Consider the following 10440-nt stretch of genomic DNA (forward strand, 5'->3'; position numbering starts at 1 on the left):
ATCGAATTTGTGGTTCTGAAACCACTGTTCCAACTAGACCTGAAATCGGGCTATTACATGTGGCATGTTAAATCATCATTTCAAACAAAAATTGTAGGTTAATTTATACAATCGGTTCCCATATTTTTTCGTTTGGAGCAATTTAATTTTTTTTCTTTTATGTTTTTTAACTTTCTTTCTTTTCCAGTCTCTTATGCTTCTCCCTTTGTTTTCCTCCCTTCTCCATTTCTTCCAACGAAGTTTTTCTATGTTTTATTTTTTTGAACAAGTTAAATTTTTCGAGTGAGGCGAGCTTGTGGACTAGTTACAAATGGAAAGCATAGAAAAACTATGTTAAAAGAAATGAAGAAGGGAGGAAAATAGAGGGAGAAGCATAAGAGAATGGAAAAAAAAAATTAGAAGATCATAAAAGAAAAATTTTAAATTGTTAAAAATGAAAAAATACAAGGACCAATTGTAGAATTTAACCTAAAATTTTCGTCTGAAATGATGATTTAACGTGCTATATCAACTTACCGTTACACCATTGTCGATAATTAACGACTTAGTGACTAAAATGTTATAACACGATAACGTAAGTGACTAAAACGTAACATTTCAAACATAAATGACTAAAATGTAACCTAAGGCAAATAAAAGTGACTATTTTAATAGTTTAACCTAATTGGAAAGAACAGCTAATACTCAGAAAGTTAGAAAACAATAATAAAAGGGACAAATAAATAAATAAAAACGGGGGGATCGTCTATCGAATATCGATTTAATTGATTGATTCAAAACAACAGAATCGAATGGAATTAATGTAAGAGTCAGTGGATTCAACAATGAAAGGCGTCTACTCGGCGCCCGGAGATTATATCCACTTCAAGTCCCAAGTCCCTCTTCACAAGATCCCTGTAATTTTTTTTTATTTCGTTTTTTGTAATTTTTATAAAATTTTGATCATGGGTTTAATGGTTTACGCTTACTGTGGTACTGGGTATGTTTTTGTTTTAGCTATGGTCTATTGTGTGGTTGTCATGTTGGTGATAATTTCGATTGCGGAATTGCCAAGTGTTGTTCGAGCTTGTCCTATAATTTGTTTAATTCTATGTTTTACTTTTATAAATTTATAATTCAAGCTGTTGTATTAATTTTGTTTCATCTGTGAATGTGCTTTTCTTTATTAAGCCATTGATCCATATGAACTTTGATTTCCCCATTGAGAAATTTTTTTTTAAGGGATTTCAATTTAATATCTGAAGGGTTGGTTTTGGATTATGTAAATTATTGAATTTTTATCTGCCCAGGTTTACTAGTTGACATTGTTATTTCACTGGGGAAGAATGTATTTTGATTCTATGAGAAGTTATTAACCAGTTTGTAGTTGTCTGGTTTTCCTTAATGCTGCTGAAGTTTTGTTATTATTTTTAAACTTCTATGCTTATGATTTTGGATTCCTTATCTTCTCTATGGTGTAACTTGGCAGCTGTTTTTAAGTATATGGTTGGTCATATAAGGTACATTTTGATTTCTGATAAGTATTATGCTTTTTTTTTCAAGTCTAGGATAGTTGACCAGTCCTTCTTGGTTTTTATATTGCTTAGCATGTGTCTCGAAAGGAGACACACAGCACGTCTCTGCTATTACTTCTTATACTTATTTTTGAAGTTTCATATTGTTTTCACAGATTGGCACAAAGCAGTGGCGATATTATGATTTTGGTCCCAAAGTAGTTCCTCCACTTATATGTCTTCCTGGAACTGCTGGGACAGCAGATGTCTACTACAAACAGATCATGTCCTTGTCCATGAAGGTTGTAAGATATTTATTATAATCTCTTTGATAATATCTTGGTACTTTTTTTCCCCTTGTTTTAGTTCTTGGAAGAATTCCTTTGGGAGCTGAGATAGGCTGTTTTATCTCTCTAAACCCACAAGAACAATAGAAGGAAACCTTCATGGGCTATCAGTTCTTTTTTATGGCTGCTATACTTGTCTCCTTATTGCTGTTAGTATTAAGATATACTGGATGTTTTGTAGTTCTGTAACTTCTGTTTTGTGTTGGAGAGTTGGTTCCTAATTCCTTATAACCACTGCCAGCCTGAAAGGCTCCCATTTCATTTGTTGGTTGGTGGAAACATTTTACTTGTTTCTTGTAGATGGATTTTCAAATAACTATATGGTCTCTTACCAAACATTATGTTTATGACGGTGATGTATTTTTACTTGTTTCGTCTAATAGTTTAAATTTCACAAATGTTCAGGGTTATCGGGTAATTTCTGTTGATATTCCATGTGTTTGGAATCATCAAGAGTGGATTCAAAGTTTCGAAAAGTTCTTGGATGCCATTGATGTTCACCATGTAAGAACTTATTTAATTTTATGGCATATCCTTCATTCCTTCCCTGCCTACAGCATCTGTTTTTCCCTTTTCTGCGGATATTTGATATTTATTATTCGTTTTATATCTTTCGGAATGAAGAATAGGCTGCCTACATAAAGTGACACAATATTTTACTCAATGACTTTCATAGTAAGTTCGTTTCATGGTTCTAAAATCGCAATCTTATCCCAATTTGCTGGTTTATGGCAGCAGCTGTTAATTTGAAGTCTAGCATTTGCGTAGTAAACTGAGTAACATATCTTTTACAGATACATTTATATGGCACATCTCTTGGAGGCCTCCTAGCTCAACTTTTTGCCCAACATCGTCCTAGACGGGTTAAATCCTTAATTCTATCAAATGCATTTTTGGAGACAAGCAGTTTTTCAGCGGCAATGCGTTGGGCACCTATGTATGTCTCTACTTTCTTCTTATCAACTCTAGGCTGGATTATATTATAGTTGTTTTATTTGTTGGATTGTGCATGCAGTGATCATTTCATAAGGTTTGCCTCGTAGCGTGCTTTAAATTTATTGGCATTTTGAAAACAAATAACTATTCATGTGCAGTTTAGTGTGGCATCAAGTAAAGGACAATTTTCCTTGCAATGAGTCAATTCCTGTAAATTGACCACCTGCTTTTACGCGTGCATTTATTGGGTGAATGAAAAAGTGTATTCACTCTGCTTTTACATATTTTTTTTTCTATATGAGCTAGTATTGCCTGTGATATAGGTTTACCTATTGCTATACGTAGGTGTATATTAACTATTAAGTTTAATCAATAATTTTTAGTTTCTGCTCAGTTTTTTCTCCTTTCATGATCTTTATTACTTGTTTCTTGTAAAAATGAGTGTTCCTAAAATATTACCTTGTCACATGCAGTGTTGGTTGGGCCCCATCTTTTTTGTTGAAACGATACATCTTAACAGGAATACACAATGGACCTCAAGAACCTTTCATCGCTGATTCTGTAGATTTCGTTGTTTCACAGGTAAATTTCTAGGAACATAGACCAGTTTTCTTTTTTGGTTTATTGTGACCGTCATTTTGTGTGAGGCACGTGTTGCTTTCATATAGTTTTCACATGAGATCTTGAAGCAATCTTGCGTCAAGTTTATAAATGTACAATGCATTTTTAGTCTTCCGCTTGGTAGTTTATAAATGTACAATGCATTTCACATCCTCTTCTGCTGTTAGAATTGGTCGTCCTAGCAAGAAAAAGTTCTTGTTTCCGTAAGCTAGATGTAATACTAGCACAGTTTTGCTAGATTTTTAACTTTGTTCTATCAATTTAGAAATGTAATCAGGTAAGGTGGATCTCACTCCGTGTATCATCTTTATGTTCAGTGAAATTCTGAACGCTTTTACTTTACTATAGGCTATTGCCTTTTCAGTTATAAGTCTGCATTATGTATCATGCTCTTGCTATCTGAGGCCATATATGACAACCATTTCAGATCGAAACTCTCTCGAGAGATGACTTAGCATCCAGGTTGGCTTTCACAGTTGATAATGCTTCAGTTGGACCTCTTCTACTTTCAGATTCATTCATTACCATAATGGATGTAAGTTGTCTGAAACTCACTTTTCATGGGTTTGTACACAAACATATTTCAAGTATTCATGCTTTTATAGGAAACAAGGGTTATTTCCTACGTACATCATTAGCCTTTTTTCCTTTAAAAGTGAATGAAATATATATTGTAATTCCTTTTAAGTGTGATTTTATAATAAATTTTTGTTGAGTTCTTCATTGTTACTTGGATGCTTAAAATAAGCTTTAGCTGATGGCTCTATTATTAACATTGACTATGTGGTCTTGTAGACAAATGACTACTCTTCAATTCCTCAAGAACTCAAAGATCAGCTCGGTGAGAGGTATCCCGCTGCTAGGCGAGCTTATCTGAAAACAGGCGGGGATTTCCCATTTCTTTCCCGCCCTGATGAAGTTAACCTACATCTTCAGGTACATAACGTGTAATGCTTAAATACATGACTTGTCTCATAATGTTTAGTACTGTCAGTATATTCAGAAGCCTGTTATTTCTACTGGTGTGTTAAACGTGGCAGCTGCACCTTAGACGAGTTGGAGTAGAAGCTAAGCCAGATTTGGTTCCAAAAGATGGCTCTGGTGGGAGCCCTGGCAAGGAGAATGATGAAAAGAAGGATCATGATGACCAACCAAACGGCAATGGGGGCAATCCCGAAAGTACTTCCAAAGAAAGCCAGTCACCTCCGGCTCCTGAAAGTTCAGAATATCACGGCCTATATGATCAGCGACTCAGTAGTGCAAAAGTCATTTCAATAGGTCGCGAAGATTCAACATTGATGAGGGATCAACACATTTTAGCCATCGGAGTCCTCCTTCAGTTGACTTGGGAGTTCTTTATCTTCTCATTGCTTCCCATTTATGTTTGTTCATTGTACATTACTCAAAATAATGTTTGGAAATTCAGAAAACTGGTGTAAAATAGAACATAACTTATAAGTTTCTTTCTCGTTGTTGTTCACTGATTTTTCTCATTTTTTTTTAGCTATTTGAGTATTGTTAACTGAGTTGATAATTTTTAAGAGTTTATTGATCATGAAATCACGTGTAATATAATTACTTAATCCGAGGTTATGGTGGTTGAAATTTATATTTAAACATTATTTTAATTCAATGAAAAATAGATTTGCATTTGCAAATGTTCTACTTTCTTCTTGCCTTCATTTCTATTTCTTGAAGTTACAGCTAAACTGAAATTCAAACAAAATGGCATCAAGCTCTCTTCCAGAAGAATTTATAATCTATGAAGCACGGACACATGGAGGAGTCCCTTGTTCCGGTGTCTTGTACCATGTGAACTGCCAAGCCAGGCCGAAAACCTGGTTAACTTATCAATGCATGTAAGGCAGTCTATGCGACTGCTGTATGTTGCTGATCTCGAAACCATTCTGAGGGCCACCATGATGCTCTAATTGCTTCAACCTTTATATCTTCCTGTCCCAGTATTGTCAATGAATCAGACCCTTTGAAGGCTTCTTCTAGCCGCAAGACACCCATTCCACAAAAACCAAATGCAGTGGTCACACTCCCTGTTTTCTTACCGGAGGCAGTGTTAATCACCTCCGAACCAGCAGTAACTTTCCTTTCTACCTCTGAAATAACAGAAAGGTGTTAGCCGTGTTGTCACAAAGATAATTAACTTTGTCAAATCCTACCCAAGGGAGATTACCTTTTCCGTTATTATCAAGAAACTTTAAAGGAAGCAAACGTTTGCGAATAACCCCCCTGTGGTGTGTACGAGCTATAAGCTCTTGCCCGACATAGCACCCTTTATCGAAGCTGATTGCATTTAGGCCTGCAAAATTGTATTCAAGTGGAATTGCCTCCCCTAAACAACATAATAACAATGTCACAAACAGATGCAAACTATAAAATCGAAGTTGAAACATGCGAGAAATATTCGAGAAACTTAAGTATACCATTAGCAGAAAATCAAACAAGCACCTTTTGGAATTTCAGTTGAGCCTTCTGCAACTCCCTTTTCTAATCTCCACAAAAGGTATTTCTCTTCATCCGTTTCTTTATCGGACTCAACTAAAGGTGCTGCAACAGAGAAAATAATACATATAAGCGACAAATAGGTAGCATGCATGAGCGGTGTGACTCTTACGAAACAACATATCTTAAAACTGATTGTCATCTCAAAGCCAATGATGAAAGTTCGGTGAACTCACGCGTGGTACCAGATGGGAAAATTCCCCTAAAACCGAGACAATCCAATCTAGGATCCTTAAACCATTGCCATCCAACATCATTTCCATTTGAAGCTGAACTGCCAGAACGATCGTCGCCACCCCTCCAACCAACTGAAGCTGCCACTGGTTCTTCAACGGATGGGGTCTTTTCAGACAGACCCCGACCATACCTCTGCCAGCAATAGAAGTCTTCTGCCACATTCTCAATATCAACTTTAGACCTCAACCGGTATCTGCAACATTAAGTAAATGCAACAAGCAATAACAGCAATTTTAGAGTTCCTATTACTATAAAAGACAAGCACACATCACACTAGTTGGTATAATGATCAATGCCTTAAAAGATACAAGAAAAGTTTAGATTTAATTCAACAAACAATATAGAATTCATGCTGATTGTGAGTTAAAAAAACAAGAACATACTAATTACTTATCTTCTTTAAACAACAACAAAAAAAAAAAATTGTTCTTTGAAAATCTAAATTCAATCAAAATTATAAATAAATAAATAAACAATCTTTAAGAAAAACTAAAACTACCCACTTCTTAAGAGTAGCCAACAACTCATCCAAGACCGACCCATCAACATCGGCCAAAATCTCCACCAACCCATTCCTGTCCAGCTTCTCCTCCGGCCGGGATTGTCTATACAAGAAGAAGTCATACAAAAACCTTCCTTGAGGAGTCAAAAGAGCTGCATACATAGGCGGAACTACGGGCGAGTTATCTTCATTTGGGGATTCACCGAACCTCCGTACATCGTTGGATAAAAGACCCTGAAGGAATTTGATGGTGTCGGGTCCCGAGAATCGTATTACGGACCGGGACTTTAAGTGAGAGCAAAGAGGACCGGCATTTTGAAGTTGGTGAAGGTGACGATGGTGGATGAGAAGACAAGGCATGAAACGGTTCATTTTGAAGTCGTTTTGGGATGAAGATTTGGTTCGTAATATTTGTTATAAGTTGGTATGTAGGTTCACACGTAGCCTTCGTTCAAGTTTTAGGATCGTGACATAAACACGTTTGGAGCAAGATTACTACGAAGTACACACACAACAGATGTTCGACGAATTTCCTGAATGAGATTTGGAAATGTTTGGATTTGGGGCATATATTAGGGTAAAGTACATAGATGATAAGTTTTTGGAACCAAAAATAAAAAAATTACAATTTAGAAACTGTTGTTATATATTTTTATCATTTTATTCGTTCTTCCTTAATTTGTCATTAAATACATTCATTTTAGTTGGCCACTAAATTTTTTTTTTGTTTAGATTTAAGTTTATTTTTTCAAAAGAAGACTTGGGTTTTACAAGAATTTGATTTATTCCTTATAAAATTTTAGTTTTTTAAACTAAAATTAATTTTAAAAATTAAGTGACCAAAATGAGTGTATTTAATGGTAAATTAACAACGGATTGATTAAAATGATAAATTTATGTAATGACGATAATTAAAATAATAAAATGTGTAACGACAATGCTTAAATTGCAAACTTTTAGGCCCTCCCAAAAAATTTAGAAAATTGCAATCTTATCTCCTATAAAATATCAAATTATAAATTAATATAAGAGAAAATTATATTTTGGCCCCTAAAATTGAAAAATATTCTATTTAATCCTTTCAAAAATAATAAAATATATATTTGACATCTCAAAATTTGTAATCCAATTTTAACCCTTAAAAAATTGGATTCGCCCTTGCCAATTGTGTAATTTACCCATATATTATATTGTCACGTCAACTAAGTTTATTTATTCAAACGTACATTGCATTTTATTTCAATATCGTCAAAAAATATTTTTTTAAATAGGTTTTTTAATTTACTTTTAAAAATATGTTTAAAATGGAAGAGGAGTTTTTTTTTTAAACTCATAGCCAAATTTGTATTTGGATAATTTGTTGTTAATGAGATGATCTTATTTGAATATCGAGGTCAGTTTTTAGGATTCTTTTTTGAATTCTTATACTTAGTTGATATAGATTCTAAACAGATATAGCATGACCTTAACATCTACAGGTGTTTGAACTACACAAATTCAAGATCGATGCTTGACAAATCAAGCATAGACATCCTTATTATATTAGGAGTTGCACAAGTTGTGTAGCTTGGGTAAGTTCACCAAGTACGAGAGCTTAAGCAATTTAAGCAGCATGGCCTCTGCCTTAATCACGACGTCACAGATTTCTTCGTTCATCAAGTGGCCAACTTTGGCAGCTTCACCACACACTTTCATGTTCTTCTTTCGATGCCATGAGATTGCATGAATTCTTGGAAAGTGAGGAAGATCTTTCAGTCGATATAGATATGGATTACCGTAAGCCTAAATTGAGTATGGTGCAAAATTATCATCTTCTACAACCTCTGAGATATGCCCAAGGCAATTGGCCCGAAACATACAACAAATTGCGCTCCTCTTTTCTCTGTATCCATAGCAAATCCAATTACCATGATACTGATAAAAGGCATGTCAGAATCGTAGACTTCCTTCCAATTGTATGTTCCAACTGTTAGGAAATTAGCTAAAGATGGGAGCTATGTTGAATGAACTTTATTAAACTTTTATGGCAGCATCACACCTCCAATCAATGGGAGGATGTAAGCTCTAGCAAGACGCTCAATATTAAAAGGAGTTGGATGTTGTGGGAGCTGGTTGAAGTACCTCCTTAACCATGTAAAACCATTGGAGTTGAACTTATAGTCAGTACCCTTCTGAACACTTCAACTAGTATAGTTGCCAAATTATTATCAAACTTTCCCGTTAATAGTAGCTCATTGACTAAAAAACTCATCAATAACACTACATCTTCCAGCGTTATTATAGAGAAAACGTATGGATCTCAAGTCTATCGTTCAATCTAAACAAAAATAAATGCTAAAACGAAAGTAAAATCTCCTAACTTGACTAACGTGATGAAAATTACCACCTCTTAAGTACTAATATTGAGTCGAAAATTAACTACGATATCAAGACACTAAATATCTTTCCATTATGGTTGCATGGTAAGCGACATGTTGTTCCAATTTCAATAAGAAGCAACCATTATACAACTTTAAGAATCAAATGTAGAAAATTTAAGGTGTACAAGATAGTATAGAAGATGTATAAAGGATTTTAGGATTTTGTATAGAAAAGAAACAATTGGGATAAGATTTCAACACCCACGACTGGTGAGGTTGTTTTAAATTTATGAGATTTTCTTTTATTTTAAAAGACCAATTAAGGTTTGGGAGTTTCTTTAAGTTTTTAAAGAAATCTCGACAATCATGAGTGCTGAGTAACTTTAAATATTTTAAAAAAAATTCAATTCAAACTAAATCTTAATAGATCAGGTTAAGTTTTTTAAAAAATTATACAAAGATTTCGACTCTTTTAAGTGTCCACAACAAAAAATTAAAAAGAGATCTTACATTAAATAAACTTTGACATTTATAAATACCGAAATATTCTCCAAAACAATTTATTCTAGCATATTTAAATAAGAAATCCTTTCAACATTTGTGGTGATAAACATCAAATTTAGAAATATTATCCAATAATTAAGAACATTTGACTTGGCAAAGCTTATTCAAGCAAGGTATTCAAAGCTAAATCGTTTAGTTTTTGGAGCTTAGTGAAATTCAGGCTTTATCCAATTCATGATCATTAAAATTCATTTTTTTTTTGTACTTAATATCAACACTGAAAACGACCACATATTATATACTCAACTTCAACCGCTATTTTTTAATCTTTTTCTATAGTTTACTGGTAAATAACAAAGACTTAGGTTGTGTTCTCCAATGTTTCATAGATGAGTTTTTCTATTAAAAAGTATTTTTTTCTAAAAAACAATAAAGAACGACGTCATTGTAGAAAATTTTAACTTATTTACATGCTTTTTCACAGATGAAAAAGTAGAAATTTTTAACTTTTTTCAGCCCAAAAGTGCTTTTGGCTAGTATTTTATTTTTTTAACCTTACTATTTCTTCTTCCAAATAGACGTTAGAAGACTCTCTTTTTTCCCTTTTCTCTTTTGTTTGAACTTTACTTTTTCCTCTGGTTCTTTGTTCCTCTTCTCCACCGGTGAGTTTATCTTTTTCTTCTCTTCTTCTTCTCTTTAATTGATCATTATGCTTTAGTATTTAGTTATTTTTTGATTGTTTGATTTTATGAAATATTTAATTATTATATTTAAATATTTAAATATAGTTTATATATTCTAATTAAATTTAATAAATAATTAATATTAATTACTTAGAAATATTTAAAATTAATATTATATATTAAAATATTAACAATAAGTTATAATAAATTATTTTTTATATTTTTACTAAAATATCATAA

The 10440-nt window shown here is 33.3% G+C and overlaps 2 protein-coding genes across 2 annotated transcripts; one reads left to right on the forward strand and one right to left on the reverse strand.

The window, feature by feature from the left end:
- The first annotated feature begins 709 nt into the window (after window positions 1-709).
- LOC105789199 (uncharacterized) lies at window positions 710-4931 on the forward strand. Its single transcript, XM_012616474.2, has 8 exons — window positions 710-896; window positions 1670-1795; window positions 2246-2344; window positions 2635-2777; window positions 3250-3358; window positions 3825-3932; window positions 4193-4333; window positions 4438-4931. Exons 1-8 carry the CDS (start codon window positions 825-827, stop codon window positions 4834-4836), a joined length of 1197 nt encoding a protein of 398 aa, XP_012471928.1. The 5' UTR covers window positions 710-824; the 3' UTR covers window positions 4837-4931.
- Window positions 4932-5047: 116 nt separating this feature from the next.
- LOC105789200 (putative transferase At4g12130, mitochondrial) lies at window positions 5048-7266 on the reverse strand. The gene is made up of 5 exons (XM_012616475.2): window positions 6655-7266; window positions 6091-6344; window positions 5861-5959; window positions 5586-5744; window positions 5048-5508 (listed from the first exon to the last, which is right to left on the reverse strand). The coding sequence occupies exons 1-5, from the start codon at window positions 7023-7025 to the stop codon at window positions 5267-5269; spliced, it is 1125 nt and encodes a 374-aa protein (XP_012471929.1). The 5' UTR covers window positions 7026-7266; the 3' UTR covers window positions 5048-5266.
- Between the last annotated feature and the right edge of the window lie 3174 nt (window positions 7267-10440).

Source organism: Gossypium raimondii, chromosome 2 (assembly GCF_025698545.1).
Source record: "Gossypium raimondii isolate GPD5lz chromosome 2, ASM2569854v1, whole genome shotgun sequence".
NCBI lineage: Eukaryota > Viridiplantae > Streptophyta > Magnoliopsida > Malvales > Malvaceae > Gossypium > Gossypium raimondii.